General features: G+C 37.4%; 1 protein-coding gene across 6 annotated transcripts in view; it reads right to left on the bottom strand.

Moving 5' to 3' along the window:
- Positions 1–460: 460 nt before the first annotated feature.
- The window catches only part of PDE4D (phosphodiesterase 4D), a 743,908-nt gene continuing 723,969 nt past the window's right edge, over positions 461–20,399 (bottom strand). For all 6 annotated transcript variants that reach the window (XM_072416390.1, XM_072416392.1, XM_072416389.1 and 3 more), the window contains 9 exons: positions 19,140–19,233; positions 14,253–14,425; positions 13,025–13,123; positions 12,771–12,935; positions 11,776–11,875; positions 8,470–8,624; positions 5,327–5,449; positions 3,675–3,857; positions 461–2,720 (listed from right to left, as the gene is read on the bottom strand). In XM_072416390.1, coding sequence (XP_072272491.1) covers positions 2,319–2,720; positions 3,675–3,857; positions 5,327–5,449; positions 8,470–8,624; positions 11,776–11,875; positions 12,771–12,935; positions 13,025–13,123; positions 14,253–14,425; positions 19,140–19,233 — 1,494 coding nt within the window. In that variant the 3' untranslated portion in view covers positions 461–2,318. The remainder of the gene's footprint in view (positions 2,721–3,674; positions 3,858–5,326; positions 5,450–8,469; positions 8,625–11,775; positions 11,876–12,770; positions 12,936–13,024; positions 13,124–14,252; positions 14,426–19,139; positions 19,234–20,399) is intronic.

Below are 20,399 nucleotides of genomic sequence, written 5' to 3'. Positions count from 1 at the left end.
TCTAAAATGTTTGCTGGAGGTACAAACTGCAAGAGAGACTTTTCTAGGTTTGAAAGTGTGAAACACAAGTAAGAGACACTTAAGGCTACGCCAAAGGCCGACGTCCTTTGTAAAGAACTTTATATAGTTTTTTTTAAGTAGTTTTTGTATACTTTAAATCAAAAAATATTTTTGGCCATTATTATACACAAACAACATTAGTTTGCATGCAGTAAGATGCATTTCTACAGAAAACTGATGAACTTAGGACTGGACACACAATTTGTAGCAGTACAAAAGGCTTTGCTAGACAGATTGCTCTTGCAGCACTAATACTTCAGAGAGTTTTATTTTAATTTCTAGCTATATATTGAGTGTGGTTGGATGTATACACTTCTGTATAGTTTATTAAAATGTTATTTTTGGTTTGTAATGATAACTGACAATTAGACGTTTGATAGGAATATGCAGAGGTGGGATGTTTTTAGGTGTATATTAAAACTGGTAGAAAAGTGCAGTGTGGACCACAGCAAGCAACTGTGGAGTTTGCCATTTTGTAGCATGACAGAGAACAATGAATCCTGCTAAGGGCAAACCTAAATGTTTCCCGCCACGAAAATGAAATACCTGTGATAATATGTATGAACAACTAAAGTATGTCGGGGGAAATAAAAAAAAAAAACAAAACATAAAAAGCTTCAATACATCTAAGCAATACGTGCACATGTCCTCAATCTTGTATCTTTAAATAATATAGTACTGTAAAATACCTGCTGAGCCTGTTTGAACTTCTTCTAGTGAGCTGTCTCTGCTGCACTAGCAATGTTATCAGCCCGGAATAAGTTTTCCACAGGTGTATTACAGAACATCGCCCTTTTTCTATAAGGAGGGGTGGTGTTTGTCCAGATGGCTGACAACACTGTCAGTGCAACAGAGGCAGTGTTTTGGCACACTACAAGAAATTAGGAACTTTAGATCTATGTGTTTGCTGCATGAGTGTCTTGTTTTTTCCTAAGAAAAAATGTACTCTTTAAATTGACTTTTTCTTGTCCTTTCTTATCTGGCTTGGTGAAGTCAACTCCTTGGATCCTGTTAAATTTAACAAGCCCACCCTGAAACCAGTATAGGCTGCTAGTGATGCACAAACAGCTGACAGCACATGCTATAGTCATAGATGCTGCCATGGGGTCAAAGAAGGAACAAGGTACTTTTTAAACATTGGCCTGAACCTTTTTTTTATACACTTTGCAAACCAATCATGGCCTAGAAAGGTAAAGGCATTCAGTGCGACATATCTTTTCAAAACATTTCAATTTTGTCACGTGGGCAAATCATACAAACATTCCACTAGACAATGTGATCCCTAGTTTGTGGTTGGGAGAAGATTCAGACATTGGTACAACTGTATGTGAAAACGTTGGCGATGCATTCGTACTGTGCTGATCAGAACGTTAAAAGAGAATTAAAAACTAAATTGTACTGAAAGGGTTTCCTGCAAGACAGTGTCCTTAAGAAATTTACAGGCATACAAAATAATGAATCTCTACAGTCCGATCAATTGCTATGAAATTCTAAGGTGCAAAAAAACGACCCGGAGACATCATCCAGTGTAGCACGTTACTTGTACTGAAAACTTGCAAGTTACTCTTTGGAAAAAAAAACAGTGGTGGATGAATGTACCTTTTTTTTTTCTTTTTTTTTCGGTTTTAAATAGAATACTTCAATATATATTTAATAACAAAAGTAAAAGCTCTACAAAAAAAATCTTTGTATTACATATGATACAAAATGCAGAGGATGTTGCAGCCCAAAGAGCGGCAGAATTTCTAGATTCATGTGTTTTCAGTCGTTTTATCAGGAAGACTTAAAATTAGAAAATTTTGTTAATCTCCACAGCTCGTTATCCCAATGCTATACCATCCAAGATGTGTCCCGATAGCAATGTGCATTAATCTTCCACTAGAAAAGGCCAGCACTTCAGTACTGTGCATCTCTTAATGCTCGTTCCTCACCGCAAGCAAAGCCATGTGATCTTCTTGCCTTTATCACTCCTCATGAAAATACTTTTGGAGTATTTGAATATTTTCACTGTCTGCCAACAATTTCCTGTTAACTTTCCACTGCTGTGGACGTGGATTTCTGTTAATATTCCTGAGTGCCAAACTGAGTAAATTAGGTCAGTTTTGATCAACAAACATCCTGGCAGATGAACGTGAGGTGTGAGCATGTGTTGAGGCATGTTTCATGCACTTTGGAGACCATTTTCTAAAAAGAAAACAAAAAAACCCAAAAAACTTAAAAAAAAAAAAAGGAGTTAAGAGAGAGAGCTTTCCACGCCGTTACGTGTCGGGTGAATGTTCTCCCTCTAATGCACTAGGTTCTGTCTGGTTTTCCTCTTCTTCCACCTGCTCATCTAGAGGAATCTCTGTAGATTCAGAGTCCTGTGTACAAAGGGTCTTCGAGTCACTACAGCTGGTGTCTTCTTCTACTTGACTGCCACTGTCCTTTTCGGTGTCTGATTCCCCATCCTCTTCCAGCGTTAGTTCAAACTGGAATTTCTCTGTTTGGCCTTGTCTACCTTCTTCCTGCTCGTCTGGAGCAGGGGACGGACTTTGGGGAATTGTGCTTTGATACCATTCTCGATTGTCCTCCAGTGTGTCTAGTATGTCTTGGGCATCGGGGTGAACAAGATCTGCCCACGTTTCCCACAATGGATGGACGATGTAATCTATGAACCCAACCTGGTAGAAGAGAGATAATTTGTTAAACATTCACTGACATTTTTCATTAACCAAAGTAGTAGTAATTAGAATAATAATATGAGGTGAAATTGCCTTTAGCTATGAATAATAAAATATTGTTTAAATTAGACATTTTGTGAGCAATGTATTCTAAAAATTATTACTGATGACACATCAATGGCTCCTTGCATTGTTTATTTTTCCTTTTTTTTTACAATTCATTATTGGTTAGCTAAAAATATCACTTTGCTAGCTAAATCCTGTTTTGTACTTTGCAGCAAAAATCTTGCAGAAACATTACAGATCTGCATACAGGCATAAAAAATTTGCCATGCGAGAATTTTTTTATATTGAAATAAATTCATTTGGTTACACATATGTCTATGTATTCTATTTATTTTGTCTTTCAATTTTCAAACACAATTTTGACTTGTTAGTTACTATAGTCTGCATATAAGAGGAACTGGATAAACATTTACAAAGCACTGTTTTCCCGTCTTTCAAGGATACAGACAGCCATCTTAAAGGTCAGAGAATCCTCTGTGTGAGAATATGATCACAGTATCAGACTAGAGATAGCATGGAGATTTATCCAAATTTCAAAAGGTTTTGTACTGTGGATTGTGAACTAGATTAGATGGTGGATTGGAGAGAAACTGGAAGGTGTGTGTAATAAAGAAAAGAAGGCATGCTGGAAGACAGGAAGTGGGGACTGGGTTCAAATGGAAGAATCGGTCAGTGCTCTTAAGTGTATCAGGGATAAAGCTGCAGCATTGTAGGTGTGGAAACATTTTCTAAACCATGATGGGCAGTAGCATTTATGTGACAGTGTTAAGATCTGTACAAATGTACAAAATCGGAAATCATTGAACTGTTTAAATCTAACAGCAAAAATAAATATCCCAATCCACATTTTAATCTCCAGAATTCAGAAACAAAACATCTGTAATCTACCTGTGATTTTTCCACAGAGGCATTGTGCTTGTCACACATAGGGCTGATTTCCATTCCTCGCTCCCTCTCTCGATCTCCCTGCCGGAAGAATTCCTCCATTATTCGGTCTGTCCAATGTCGGTAAAGCTGCAGAGGTTTCGTTGGGTTGCTGAGATCTGCACAATGTACCATGTTCTGCAGAACCTAAAATAGAAATAAAAACACCACCATCACCCGCTGCGATATTACACAGAAGGCACAAGGCTGCTTTTTCATTTACACTTTCTTAGCTGCGAAGTGCAGTCTGGAAGAGTCATGTTGTGTGGGATTTAGTCATAGCTGGATAAATAAGGAAACAGCCCCCTATTACCCAAAATGTGCAAGAAACAGAAAGGCTGCTAGGAATCTTTATATACTAATGCTCTTTAATGGAAAATAAATGCATCATTGTGCAAGTGCACTCAATACTATGCAATCATAAGTCATAGGGAAAAAACTATCCAGTCATATGGCATGGTGAAATGTTTTCAGTATACAAACATGTCTGCATCTGAGAAAGTGCTGTATGGGATTGGGAGGGGCATTTAAAAGTTGGGAATAAGGATATAATATATTAAGTGATTAGATAACTGCTTAAAGCTTTCACCTTAACATGCCAGAAGCAGCATTTTAACAGCTTAAACCCATCCCTGATATGAATAAAGCCCTTATTTTTCTGACACATCTGCGTGAATCTGTGGGATGTGCCCCTTGACTGCTAGTTTCAAGATTAGGAGTGATATTTGTCGATGTTACTACTCCTACTGCAACTTTATTATTACCTATCACACGTAAATAGCGCAGAACATTGTATATTGTATATCGGGTATGTGGAAATGCAGCAGGAAGTCTATAGGCAATAGTGGTGACTGGTTCTTTGCTCTCTGCCTATGTTTTCTGAACACAGCTTTTACAGTTTAAAGAGGAACTAAACTGAAAATGGCAAAAAAAATAAATAAATACACTTACCTTCAATCCCGCAGTGCAGTCCGATTACTCCCGGGATGTCCTGCATCAAGTCCCGCGTTGTCCCAACATTCGTCCCTGGGGGCCGCCATCTTCTGCTCTTCTTCCTGGTTCTTCACCCTTTGTCACCCAATCTTGCGTCTGGGTCAGGTGACATAGGATGAAAAAATAATTTGCAGAACTCACTTCGCATGCGTGAGATCAGCAAATTTTTCTGTTTGAGCTGAAATGGCTCCTTCAGCGGGCATGCTCGGAAGAAGCACCCAAGAGCCTCCCGGGATACCTACGTCAGGCTCTGTGCTCCCATTCATTCTCAATCGCCTAAGCAGTAGAGAATTAGGGGGCAGTGTTTAAGTTTAAGTACACTTTAAGTCTTCTTTAACACAATCCCTTTGTAAACACCATTGTGGCCCCCGGTCCTAACAAGGTGAGCTGGACCCGTCAAGAGTTCCATCACCAATATAGAAAGAAAAACTCTTTTTCCACCTATCCAAAACATTGAGCGTTTCCAACAATAATGTTCTGTTTGAACACAATCCATCCCATGCAGGTTATTCACAGCTTTCTAAAAACCTCAGATAATACCAAATCCCCACAGAAGGCCTTAGTTTGTAAATTCTTACACACAACAGCTGCTCTTTGCATTATCTGAAACATATTATTCTTACCTGTATCCTGTCAGAATAGTTATCCAGAAGAAGGACCCCCGAACTTGTGACTTTCTTGGTTTCAACCATTGTTTTCAAATCAGCCAGTAGGTTCATATGCTTTGACATATCTGTTGCAAGCACCTATAAAAAAAAAACAGAAATGTATAATCCAGCACAAACAGGATGCAACCATGTTATTAATCTATAGCTATACAACTAATAAAACGGTTGGTATTGGTATTGTGCATCACACAGTATGGAATGCTATGCAATGATTAGAACTCTTAAATTAGTAAAGATAACTGAACACATCTGTAAAAAAAAATCCCTGTTTCATAATAATAGATAATATGTTTTACTCGAGAAGATGAAGTCTATCATTAATGGTAAAGTAATCACAGACCCAAAACATTGTTGTAATTTTCTGCCACCCCAAGTGAAATGCCAAAATTAGGCCCTTGGTCCTGAGGGCTCATACTGAGATTATCCTGCTTGTCTGGCGCAGGGTTTGTGCAGCTGTCAGCATTGTGCCTGCGCTTAGGAATAATGAAGACGGCTGGGCAGAAGAAATGGCAGAGAATACAAACGCTGTAATAAGCGGAAACAACATGACACCAGGAATCAACTGACAAATGACAAGTAGGTCAGGCACAGAGCTGCAAGTATAACTCAGGGAATACGAGCAAGAAGAGTCCAGAAATTTGTCAGTGATTCTCTCCTAGTTTATTACAATCCAGATTAATTTCTACTGTTTATTCTGTCTGGAATATTGATGTCAATTCTCTATGTTTTAGTTACCTAATAATATATTTGTATTTTTGTGGAACCAGTTTTTGTGATTTACATCATTTGGTCATATATCATGGTCTGGTCTGAAAGAGAAGGAGACATCTAAGGCTATATACACATGTAAGATAACCTTTGTTTCCAGTGACAGATGAACGAACTAGCACTTTACACAAAGCGACGTTATGTTCCATGGTGCTGGTGGGGGATTAGCAGCACTACGCAGTGCTTTTTACCACTGAAATGCACAGCAGTCATTCCTGATCGCCCATTCATTGATCTGCCAAGGCAGATGAAGAATAAAGGAGAACCACACGTCAGATTTTTTCCTGTTTGTCCAATGTCAGTGTATACAAGTTATCCAACCCATCTGTGCCCATTCAAAACTAGAAGAAGCTTTGGGTACTGCTTTCCTTTTACTTTATTTGCTGCTCACTAAGGCTGACACTTTTTTAATCTATGGGTTCGTTGTGAATTTTCATATGAAAAACAAGCTATTCATGTGTCTTACTTAGCAATATATGCAATAGAAATAAAGTCATTTGTAGGTCTACAGAAGATCAAACAACCTAGCTTGGGCCATACTAAGAAATGGGGAAGCAGGATATACGATTTGTACACCCTGCTGGTTAAATCAGTAGTCACAATGACAGGTCTTTCTTAAATACCATAAATGTCTGATTCATCCACCTAGGTGACATAAAGTTTTATAGAATTAAACTGGGACAGTAAATAAATCCTGACAAATACAAGCAATGTGTGACAGAAGCTTCTCAGCTGCCTCTTGTTATTTCTGTATACAAGGTGGATGAAAACAAGAAGAAATGTTCCTGTTAGGAATGCAGAAAATATCCCGGCTATCACACCTTCTGCACAAGATGAAGAAGATTTTAGTCGGCAAGCAAATAGTAAGAAAACTTGAAATCACAGCCTGCCAGTAACTGAAATACTAGTTGGCTAAAAACATTCGGATCTTTTATGGATCAGTCCACCGAAAAGGTGGTGTTTGTTGAGCGGAGTAAGCTGCTGACTTCTCATATGCCTGTCCTTTCTGGAAAAAAGGACTTGTCTGATAGCAAATTTAAAATTTTTGGGTTTAGTTTCTGCCTTAAACAAACAAAATCTTTCTGCCATAATTCTCAATTCTGTTTCTGCCATTCTCTGGGTTTTGTGTGTTTTTTACGATTACTTTTAGTTGTCCCAGCTCTTTCTGATAAGTTTCCATAAGAAAAAAGGTATTTAAAAAATTCTAACAGTAAGATTGGAAACCCTTCAAAGGGTTCTACTAAGGACAAATATTCCACTCACTAAGTTATTTCTATACAGCCACAGGCAAATACTAAAACATAAGGTATGACTTTACATTTTAACACTAAGTACAGGTATCCTTGATAATATTACCTGGGAGCAATCAGGTTTTCCTCTCCCTAAAATGAATCCTACTGTGGATTCATCATAAGAGCATTCTAACTCTTCCTGTGTTTTTCAGTGGACTTTGTAGCAATCTTTAGAAGGAGGAAACTGAAGGGTGTATTAAAGTGTCAAGTTTTATTTAACAAAAAGAATAATTATTTACAACACTGATGTTTTGGGCCTTTTGACAGTATTCAAAGTATTTTGAATTTAATTTTTAGTAACATGTAATCCCCTTGGTCTGCCTGATGTCTCTGGCTAGTTAAAAGTTAAAGTTTTCATGTAATATTAAACCTTACGTAGACCTTTCCTGACCTATATCTGAAACATTATGATGCATAAGGCCACTAAGAAGAATTAACCTGGTGTTCCTCTTCCAACAGACTTCCGCTACCAAATTTTTCTCTATCAATACACCTTTCAGTACACACTACATGCGTCATAGTAGTATTTTTTCTTTCCTGCTGGTCTTTGGGAATGCAGAGAATGCTTTTTGGGATAGAACAAAATGGAAACTTCCCAAGCTGCGCAGACCATGGCTGAGCTTACAGCACCCTACAGACAAACAACCTTAAGTTTTAACCTGCTAGGCTCGATTTTTCAATGCAGGTTTTTGTCTGCTTTGCTAGCCTTGTGAATGCTCACTACGTGTTTTCTGTGTCACTGGGGGTCACATTTGCAGCCTAGGCTCTTGTCCTTTGTCATAAATATGTACATCTGGCCCTGAACTACACTGAAGCTATCAAGGATAGAAAGGGCAAACCTCTGCTCAGGGTACCGATAAAATGCAATTAGCTTTAGCTCATATATTACACAGTAAAGTTGTGGGCATATGTGCTTTGTTTAATACCAACATGGTGGAAGACAAATCACTCTTTTGAAAGTGATTAACAGAAGCATTTCTTTTCAGAGTAAGAACAAACAGAACGTAAAGCTGCTGTTGGGAAACAAAGTGTACTTACTATGTCAATGACCATTTTCCGTAATGATTGTCTTTGCTTTTTGGTCAAGTTCTGGAAAATGTCACAGTTCTCTTCTTGTAGCAGCTTGAAACCCACAGCTAAATGGTGGTTCTCCAGAACAGATGAGTCATTGTACATCAAGGCTAATTCTGAGTCTGGAAGTAAATCAAAGAACATTTTAGCAGACGCAACACAGGGGATAAGGGGGGGGGGGGGGGGATGTCAGAAACTTGTCTGTGTTAATTACAGGATATGATTGCCTGATTGCTTCAATTGCAACGAAGCAGCGTGAATCCATACAAATAAGGACAGGTCTGACGTGATAAATGATAGCTGTGGATTCATGTGGAGCACACACTTATTACCCAACAGAAACCACAGAGTTGGATCTTTATTCATACTGGTCCAGGCATGCTGCCAGCCTCAGCCTATTGCACCTGTATAATGACCTGCGCCACCATCTGAGCTGCACTGATAGAAATGCACTCGGTGATATGGGGAACAGAAAGGTCTGCAGCAACTAAATATCACCAAGACCAATAGTACAGGCAAAAAATGCAAAACTTAGAATGCTTTGCTTTAAAAGAACAAGTTTGTCAAATTTTTTTCCTGTCCCTGGAAAAGTTTTCAGTATTAGTTGTCATGCAGTAACTGGATTTAGTCCTAATATTCTATTTAAAGTAGATGTAAACCCTAACAAGATGTGATTTTTTTATATAAAACGTGGTGTATCGTCATTAATTTATTGTATTTTTAAGTTTTAGAAAAAATGGTTTCCACAGATTTTTAATCCCTTCTTCGTGCCTATATGCATGTGTTGCAGTGGAGGCTGCACGATATTGTTCGGCTTGGGCTCCCTGATGGTAGCACAAGCAAAATATGCCTGCACAGTGAGTATTGGCAGGGTCACTTACAGTTTCCAAATGGAAATAAGTGACAGGGTTACGATCCAGTTTATTAAGTACAAAACAAAGACAAAGCACTGTCACCTTATACAGGAAATACCTTACAAGAAACTTAATGGGAGTACCATCTTAATTGGAGATATCTCAATAAAAGCTGCACATTTACACATCTATGAAACTTTAGTAATAATTAAACATGCTTTCAGGTAAACTACATTGCATCACTAACATATTGCATTTTAAATTGTTCGGAACACTTAAGGTTTCTGCACCGTCTTCTACACTTGTCAGATAGTGAGACTACACAGCAGAAAATTAGTTGGAAATAGGCTTTAACAGCACCCAGGAGGAGTTCAAGGATGTAGAATCTTTCTGAAATGGTTTATTTGCAACATACTGAAGTGCATCTTTCTTTAGAACAGAATTAACCAATTGCACATTATTGCTGCTTGCTTACATTGATAAGGCTAATACCAATGATAATAAAAGTAATACAAATAATTTTAATACTAATAAAATATTTACTGTTTAGGTACTGATGCTGTTGTGATTACAGAACAAATGCAGCAATTTTTTTGGAATTATGGAGTTTGTTATGATTTTTTTATGGCAGATATCTACCTAAATATCGTCATCTTCAAAATATATCTGATGAAACTTAGACACAATGACTTGGTGGTGTTTACCAAGCCCATGGCCAGAAGAGGACGTTAAGAGGTTAAGTCAATGAAAAGTCTATGTAGCCGCACAAACCGCTCCTCTTCCACATTCTCCTTTCATTTGCAAGGAATGAGTCACCACATTGATTTTTGCACTCTAGGGTATCCCTCTGGTTACCAAGCACAAAGCTGAAATCTAAGAAATATATTTAGACGCAGGCAACACAGAATGTTAGAAAAAAAGAAAACCCTGGACGTTGGACAAAAGATTTCTGGGGGTCTCAGAGATGGTTTCCACAAGGAGGGAATGGCAACTGCTGTAGGTGCGACAATACAAATGTCAGGAGCCAAAATTACGATGAGATCTTGTAGTTCCTTCATTAAAAAACCTGCAGATCATCATTGACTATGACTATTGACTAGCTTATAAAACAATATCATTCTCTGCTCTCTTTCCTGTCACGTTTGTGTCTGAAATAGAAGACAAATGACGGAAAGAGCAGGTCACTGAGATATGTTACAATAATCTGTTCACTCTTTGCAGCCACAAAATAACAGTGGCTGCAATGTGAATGATAGGATAAAAATCTTGAAATAGACTGGCACTGAGATAATCTATTTTACCAAGTCCCTATTATAAAGGTGAACTTTTTTTTACATTGTACAGAATGTTTTAATAGAATAATCCTTTTACTTTTTTAATTTTGCAATAGTATTACAAAATTTTAGCTAAATTTTTGTAGTTGCAAAAATCCTCATCCCCAAAATGTCCTTATGAGCCTTTAAAGCACAAGTCTGGATGTTTTTCTCTCTCACAGGAGCAACCATATGTATATTTGAAAAGTACCAATCATTCCTAGTCAGAGCAGTCTACACCAACTCTCAGCAAAGAGCCAATATAAAGTAAAGGAAATTAAGTAATAACAAGTAATTAAGTAATAACATACACTATCTGTAGAAGCTAACAGCTTTTGCACATGCTGACAGTTCTTGCAGGCATTATATCGTTAATTTTTCATTTCCTTAAGTTTGCCAACTTTAAAAAAAACTACCTAATTACACCTAAGGAAGTGGAGCAAAATTATAACTGTCGACTGTGAGAGAATCGATAAAAGAGGCATGAGATTGGATGAATGTGACTACTAGGAGACAAAATAAAGGCTTGTTCACACTTCAACTGCAGAAGAGAACAAGCACATACTATTTTCTTAAAAGGGACATCTGTTTAAGTACACTTATGTGCTGCTAGGACCAGTATTGAAGGTTTGGATTATATAACAAGTTTTCTTTTTGCTATTTGTGGCTCTGGCTGGGGAGTGTGGAGGGGACTCCCTCTCACTTCCTATCCTGATTTTACTGTGGCAAGAAGGGAGGGAAAAAGTAAATGATAGGAAAATTGTCTGCAATAAAACTACTGATTCATGGCTTAAGATAAATTTAAAATTGGATAAGTTCTACTTTTGGCATCTTCCCCCTTTCTACCTAGACCCTTCTTTTCAGCCACTATGCCTGAGGAAGCTTTCTAAGGGTAATCATTCCCATTGCTATAGGAAATGCAGCATCCCACACCCTCATTTTGCTTTCTGCAATATTTAACCTGAAGATGTTTTGATCCTTCCCCCCTCCATCTAAAACTGATAGCTAGAGATTCAATTTAAACATTTCACAGGTGTGAAAAACAAGTAAAAGCTCCAGCTGGAGGTAAGGCCATCCAAATTCTTAGTACTTCCTTTGAAACTTACTTGTGTTGATAAGAAACTGATTGGAGACGCCGGGATGATCAACATCATGTATTGCACTTGCAAAAATTGCAGCGAGAATTTCCAGGTCGGTAAAAACAGCCTGAAAACAAGAACAGAGAATTTTCAGCATGTTAGTATTTCGGATATTTTAAAATTCCAAGTACTGGCAATATTATTCAACAAAAGAACAACAACAATATAATTACCCCCATAATACACATTTTGTATGACAGGGTTGTAAATTGCAGGTTCGGTCTTTATTGATAGCATAATCTACTGTACAAATTCTAAAAATTAGGTTATTTCCCACTCTATGCTTCTTCTGGCTTGTAAGTGAACCTGTATAATGCTTTCTTAGGAAACAGGAGGGGACATTTCAGACTTGTGGTTGACCTCAGCCTTGTACCGCAGGATCAAGAGCGCTTTCAACCATTCTCATTCAATCGATGGGTAAATTAAAACACTTAAACTAGGAGAAGGACAGGATGTAGTAACTGCTGAAAAGGATCACAACACTCTCTGAAGGTTAAGTAACAAGTAGCAGGATCCTCTTTGTCCATGACACCTTTACTTTACTGCACTTGAGAGTTTGGAACCACAGCATATCTATGGTTCAATAATCATTTTTACTGAAATAAAAGCTGCATGTACCAAATAGAAAATGAGCTGTGATGGGTCAACACCTTTTTTGTTGTTTTGTTTTTGGTCAACACACTGAAAATAAAGTTCTAGACAGCTGAGGAAATAGGATGGTAAGTATTGTACTAGAGGGGAATCAATATAGAATGGAGGGGTATTAGTAAGTTACTACCATCACCTATGCAATTATTCAGTGCAGAAGATCAATACCGGAGTGAAGTATAATAACCATGTCATTCTTTACTCTTCACCTAAATCATATTGGGTTGCACGTGTTACTGCACTTTTATCATAGCTTAGCTAGTCGCCAATCAAAATACCCCAAGCACCTGATGATGCCATTAAGCAGTGCGTACCTCCAAAGCTGGCGTGGATAGCAGCACATGAGTAGACTGTGCAACATCCGCAGCATGTATGTTATTATGGTAAGCCACATCGGCATGATAATGATCTTCTAGAGTCATTAAGTATGTAATTAAAGTGTCTGTCGGTATCTTAAAGGTCTTCAATAAATCCCGTTCCTGCAGAGAGAACACAGAAAGGGGGGATTAATCCACAGAAAGGAAAGCAAAAAAAGGAACGTGTATAGAAAAACAATATATTTATATACCTGAAATATTGTGTGCATGACGACTGTTAGAGGACGATTTCCGGAAAAATCAGCTACTTTAAAAATATTAAGGCCCCATTTGTTCACATCTTCAAGTTCCTGATGATCATAAAGTAGAAAAAAAGTACAAAGAACAGTTAAAAGCAGTCACATGAAGCTGTGGCATGGAAAGTCTGGAATAGTTGTATGACTGAAGGCTTTATTCCCCAGCTAGAGGTTTTGTACATGTTGTATGGAACGTTCTGTAAGTGCTTTTCTAGCTGATCGTTCAAAGAACAAATGGTGTGTAGGAGGATGCCATGAATTAATTACCACTGTGCATAGAAAAAAACCTTGTTCTGCCAAAAATATTAGAAATTGGAATAAAAATAGCTACTAAGATAGACAGCAGAGAACATTTACAGATGCCCTCAAAGTTCTGAGTAGACTATAGTGATCTGTATAATTTTTGATTACATAAGTGATGAAGTAAAGGTATAGATATACTAAATGACTATAAATGTCATTGAAGTTCTGAAAGCATTGGTGGGTTGTATCTCTAGCCCATTTCTTCTTACCTTGTATTAGTTTTGCATATCTTCCCTAGGGAGTGCCTGTGAGTGCCACATTCAATGTGCCAAAATCCATTCAAAGGAAGGCTGAATACCTCCTAGGGTAAAACTAACAGCCTCCAAATCCTGTAGTAAGAGAATATAAATGCTGCTATTGCTGATTCTACATGCTTGGCTATCATGTTGATCCAGTGCCTTTTATACTGTAAGGCACTGGCCACAATCAAGCATGCAGATAAAGAGTAATGACTTTATTTGACTTTCTTGGGAATCAACAGCAGCTCCATATTTCTCATACTACAAATTTTCTTTATTACTATTTTAACAGTCAGTCATGAGGTTCAGTAGATCGTTTATGTACCAGGTGCCAATGCTTTGTGAAGCCTAGCAGTGTACAGGGTTTCTTTTTGGGGGTTTCAAAGTACTATATAAAATACATGTGTAGAGAAAAGTCCGTTGGTCATAATTATATTAATGGTGCATGGAGCACTGCCAGTCCCTGTCTATATATGATCTGGTGTAACGATTATTTCATTTATGTGCATGTAACTGGAAATAGATATATTAGCTGCACATAGGGAGCAGACATTTACTTCTTGGGCTCAAATCTCTTGAAAGACTAGCATCATGTGAGGGAGAAGACATACACATTTGGGGCACAAATCTCTATATCTCACCTTGGCTAGAGATTCTTCATTTTCACTTTTTACTCCAAACCTGGGGATATTTGAGTTTGTGAGACTAGAGCTGTGCATTAATTTCTTCACCCCACTAATCTGAGACATGGGTCTCTTCTTCTTTTCCTTTTCTTTCTGGGCCGGTGTTGGCATCTCCACTTCATGTTGTTTATCTGTGGAATAAGAGGGTAAAAATTTTTATAAATATGACCACATAGCCCATTCAGCCCAGTTATAAATATTTCAATGGTAACTATAAAAAAACATAGGTGGTCACAATTACAATTCATAGATTTAAGGTGCACATACAATAGTGGACACAATGCATTTTTGATTTCAGTATTAGACATGTCTGAGATTATTCGGTCTGAATGGTGCATTTGACTTGCAGATGATGTCCTACTGACCTGCACTTCAGCTGATTCATGTATGGGAATGTAAAGCCATTTAAAAGCAAACAAAAGGAAATCCACAAAGGCCATTATAATAGCATGTATGTAAAATATGAAGTTGGATTCCCAAAAACCTCAAAACTTTGATTGCTTTGTGTTACTGCACCCATTATGATACGAATTTGAGCTTATTCAATAAGGAGAGGTACAAAGAAAAGTGGATACAGAAATGTATGAACGAACAACAGAAAATCCAACACTGACTGGTTATTAAACTTAGCACACTATTATAATTTGCAATATATATTTGCAAAATATATTAATATATATCACTTTTTCTAAAACCTGACAACCAAACAATTTTAAACTTCATTATCATTATTTATTATACAGTATATAAAAGGGTATTGTATTTATATGGCTTTAATAATTGGGATATATCAGTGTGAGCATGTGCAAGCTTTGATATTTATGATTGTAGGCAGATCCACACAGTTTAGACCGATCAAGAGGGAAAGTTCTAAATGCAAGTGTCAGGTCAAGCCAAGCAGAAGCACAAACATGTCTGAAAGAGTTCACATCTGCTGTTACACTCCATGGGATTCCCTAGTGCCCCCCCAACAGGAAATCTCCATCCAGCCAGAAGTGACCCATTATTTATACATCTGGCTGGCTCGGTATGAATGCTGGACAGAAATCACAAAGCCATATCGCTTCATTCATAGAAACTCAATTGTTCTCAATCAGAAGCCTAATTCACGGAAAACATTCTCTGGTGTGAGTTTATTGTTACCTAGAAAGACCTGGAACATGATAAGTCACAATGTTTTCTAACACTCTCAGAGCAAGACTTACAGGAGCAGCCAAATTGCTGTACAATCGTTAGATATATGAATAGTGAAAATCACTAAAAACATACAGTACAACTTAAGAATTTATATAATTAGCATGTCAGTACAGAAATAGGGGGGCTGCCATTGCTGACTTGCAATCAAGTCATATCAAGTGTCTGCACAACTAATGTGCACATATGCTTGTTCCAGGTCAGTGACTCTGCAAGTAATGATAAAGATCAGACGACAGATGCATGATTCTGCAGCATGTATAGTGTTCTATTACTCAGCAATACTGGTTCTGTTATTCCAAACCCAATGGGCTCCTTTTATTGTTACCCCTAAAACCAGATCTTAACAAGGAGAGAAATGTAAAGGAAGGAATAGGAAAGGAATAACATATAGGAATGAAAGTGAATGTACAGGAAAATGTTTATATTTTTTATAGACTGTACAGGGTTAGCTCCTTGGTTATGTTTGTACTACTATTTCTCCTCTGGGGAGATTCATTCTATTTGTCACTAAAATGCAAATTAAGTAAAAATAAGAAAATGAAAGAGTTGCTATGAGCGCAGCAGATAAAATTAAAAACCTTTTGATATGGACTTTTTTTTAAGGGACCACTGTCTAAGACGGAAACTCCTCGGACTTTGGGGGACATTTCCTCTCACTTGCTTTTACTGTAAATTACCTTAACAGTAAGAGAAACAAAATCCCTCTAGCAGGAAAAAGCTATGATAAAACGTGAAAGTGGTTTTAATTTACTTTTTCTAGAACTAAAAAGAAAACATTTGGCATTACATAAACTTTAAAGGTAGGAACAAAGTATGACAGAATTTATAAAGATAGGAAGGATAAAAAGGAAGGAAGAGTGAAAGAAATGGATTGGACGGAGGAAGAAACAAAGATAGCAAAGGAAAAGATGGGGGAACAGAGGGAAAAGATGGGGGAACAGAGGAAAAAGATGGGGGAACAGAGGAAAAAGATGGGGGAACAGAGGAAAAAGGAAAAACAGGTGAAAAGAGAATGGGTGAAAGGAAGGGAGTGAGTAAGGAAATGTAGGAAGAGAAGGAAAGAAAAAAGAAAGGAGGATGAATAACAGGAGGGGGAAAAGAAAGGAACAGGTTGAAAAGAAGAAGAGAAAAACAAAAAAAGAGACTTGGAAAGGAAGGGCAAAACAAAGTAAGAAAGGGGAGAAGGAAGTAAGAAATAAGAAATGGGTAAGTGTAAATACTTCTGGGCAGGATCCTCTCCTCCTCCTGTGTCATTGTTTGTATCTGTCTGTCATTTGCAACCCCTATTTAATATACAGCGCTGCATAGAAGGTTGGTGCTATATAAATACTGTTTATTAATAATATTATTTAATAATATTAATAATAAATGGATAAAGGAAAGCTATTAATTGGGTGGTTTTAGAAAGAATGGATACATGAATTGTTATTTTTTTTTTTTTTAATAGACATAATATATGTAGACAAATATTACTATACGTATATTCTAGAGGAGATCCTAATTGTTTAATATACTGAGAATTGTGTACTAGATGTGAAACTGGCTGATAGACATTTTCCTCCATAAAATAACTGTCATCTTTTGATATATTACAGCTGAGAAAATATCAGGAAATCACATTGAAGTCTCCTTGAGCGTTTCATTCCTGTCTTGGAGAGATTTCCATGCTGACGATATTGCAGGGGGATTCCACCCCCACCATCCTCTTGCGGCTGTTTGAACTCGGTATTTTCTGCACTCTGATGTTGACAGTGTCATATTTATCAAATCTCCCTCCTACCGGCAAGGGATGCCAATGCTTCATTGCACTTCTACCTGCCAACATGACATCCCAGCATGTTCTGTGCACTGCAAATGCTGCATGTCCATTCTGCTGCAATTAACCCATACAGTAAGGATAATGGGTAGTAATTTGCTTACTTTCTATTTAGGTCCTCTCCCAAAAAAGCTCTCTTTAACTAGAATGAAGTTAGGTTTACATCCTTATTCTGGGATATTCCTTTTCTTTAATGTCCCGGCACACTCGGATATGAAAACTGCTTCACTGAGCAAAGTGACCATCTACACATTTGGTAAATCAAGATTGGCAACTCCACAGCAAAACATTACACATAATTGTTTTCAAATATAAGCTAAATAGGAGGCTGCAAACCTCAACACCATCATATCCTCAGAACACGTATTCACCTAAATACCATCTAATCATTATATTCTGTCACCTCCTCTACTTTTGTATTGCATTTGTTGTAACTTGACAGAAAACCTTTATCTATAATCAACGTTTCAATTTCCTAAAACTTTCATGCAAAAGGCTTTATGTGGTCCATTTCATGAGATTCATTTAACCAGGTAAAGGGAACATTTCAGTGTCGCTTAGAGCAACAAACCAAGTCCTTTATTTTCCAACCTGCATTAATACTGGCAGTTGTATTCAGAATGATGTGGGAAATGCAAACAATTTTAATAAATTCATTCTATTTGGCAAACAATATAGCTTACAGGTTTTCATTAATATTTTCTTATGTAAGAATTCTCTGCGGGCCGAAAGCCAAGTCTGTGACAAGTCAACTTTTGCAGCAAAAATTTGGTCATAAACAGATCAATTTTTAACATGATTTACCAGAATAATACATTTATCAACTAGGAACTGGGCTGTGTGCATCAACCTGAGGGTCAATAATGAGCTCATTGTACACTGGTATTGTACACTATAGCTCACAGTTTTCAGTTAGTGATCCTAATCTATGCAATGGGAGCCATTGTTTTTCTCTTCTCATCCATAGAATGGAAGAAGGCAACAGACTAAATCCATGAGGACACTTAGGCACGTTACATTATGTACCCTGGGTCCGAGGGACATTTTTAAAAAACTGGCAAATGTTTTTGCACTGGTGTTCTTAGGAAGAAATGTGGGCATCTAAGAGAAGCTTTAGGGAATGTCAAATGCTTCAGATTTTGCTTCTGCAGCAATCTGGCCGGCACCCTCAAACTGACCTAGATTGTGCCTTATGGTGAATCTGAAGAAGTAAGGATGCAGTAAGGTGGTATTCTAAGACAACAAGGGACTTATGATAAAAACACCTGGCACCCCACCATGAAACCCTGGGACTAATGCTAAATCTGGCTTTAATTGACTTTAAGATGAAGAAAATTGAGATTCTGACTTTATCACAGTTGCTTCTTAGACCACCACAGCAATTAATTTACTTCTTTTTTACTGGGGTTGTATTTTTTAGAGGAAGGCTGCGACTGATTGCTAAGGTAACAAGAATAATGGAATAATTTTTCCTTCAGACACTTTCTATACAATAATCCCAGTGTATATAGCAAACAAATACACTGCAAGGCTACAGAGAAGAAAGAGTTAATGTGAGGCTGACGTAGGTCCCTATTCTCAACACAGCAACCCACAAACACAGCAGCTCATAGGGAATTGCAGGGAGGCCAATTAGACAGGAAACTAAGAAACTCTATGGTAAAGTTTCCTTTGCTTATGACATAAGGAGCTGTCCACTTATGTAACTGGATGACATCTATAAAAGACTGTGATAAACATGTAAGCTTGTTGTAATCTGCTGGCAGGGAAGGGAGAATTAGCAGAATTAATCAATGCAGGAGGGAGGGAGGAAGAGTAGAAAACTTGCTTACCTAAAAAGGTGTTTGAAATATATTCGGAAACTTGGTTGCCGGACCGGCTCATTTCTGATAGGTGGGTGAGCTCCCGGTTGAGCATTCTTTTGAACTATAAAACAAAGAAAAAAAAAACAATGAATACACAAATATATTATAAAAAATATCTGTAAAGGAGAACGCTAAAGAGATATTGCTGAGCTCTCCTTCTCAAAGGTGTGTTGCCTGGTAATCATAGCTAAAATGTATCTAAACCCAAATACAAAAAAATGAAATTTTTTGTGCAAATTACCACCTAACATGTGGAGGCTGCATTGCTTTCCTTTACATTTAAACATTTGAAACAAGGACAGAAAATACCTGTCAATCTAGCCCAAAATGCAGTGTCCCGGTGATATACTGTAAGTTATAAAGAAAGCATAAACAATGTTCTTTCTCTTTTGTAGAATAGTAGTCCTATTTATATGAAGATACTTAGAGTTTATACAAATGGTTATCAGTGTTTAACCCAGAATTTTTTTTAAGCCGGGTGGCAGACCCTGTATTGATCCAAACCTTTAGAAACAGTCGGGTGGTTACTAAAAAGTGCCGGGTGGTGCGCCCAGCTGAAAGGGGCTGGGGAGAACACTGTGGCTTTAAATGGGGGCATTCAGTGTGCATTTCTTATGACTGTAGAGCAAAAGTACCAAGAATAAAATAATGTTAAAAGACCACTAAGTAAATACAAGTGGCTAAAACAAAGCTTTTGCCATTATTTGCACCAAGGCATGTAAACATTTTATATTTTCTTCGGGCAATTAGTTAGGTAATAATTATCATAATAAAAGTATAAAGAGCCCACATGGACATATCCAGGTTGTTTTTTTTTTCATTCTGAATATTTGGCACAATAAAGCCATAGAGAAAATATTTCTCACGTGTATGAACAATCATACAGTGTACCCTGACACAGCTCTGTAACAGCCTGTGTACAATGTGTGATTGGCAACTCTGTACGCTACTCGATTCCAAACTGACAAAACTGCTAGGAAATACCTAATAACTTTTAACACTCATCACAAATAAAACCCTCAGAAATAGCCGAAGTGTTTAAGAGGAATTGTGATAAAAGGTATATTTACTAAATGACCACTTCATTGAGAAATATAAAGAGCCCCAACTCATACAGCCACATATAATAAACTGGAGTAAGACCAGTAAAATACTACAAACCTCACAGATCATCACTGTATTCTATGGGTAAACCAAACAACAAGATTTCACTACAGGTAGTATTGT

Source organism: Pyxicephalus adspersus, chromosome 6 (assembly GCF_032062135.1).
Source record: "Pyxicephalus adspersus chromosome 6, UCB_Pads_2.0, whole genome shotgun sequence".
In the NCBI taxonomy this organism is placed as follows: Eukaryota; Metazoa; Chordata; class Amphibia; order Anura; family Pyxicephalidae; genus Pyxicephalus; species Pyxicephalus adspersus.
This window is presented reverse-complemented; position numbering and strand designations above follow the sequence as displayed.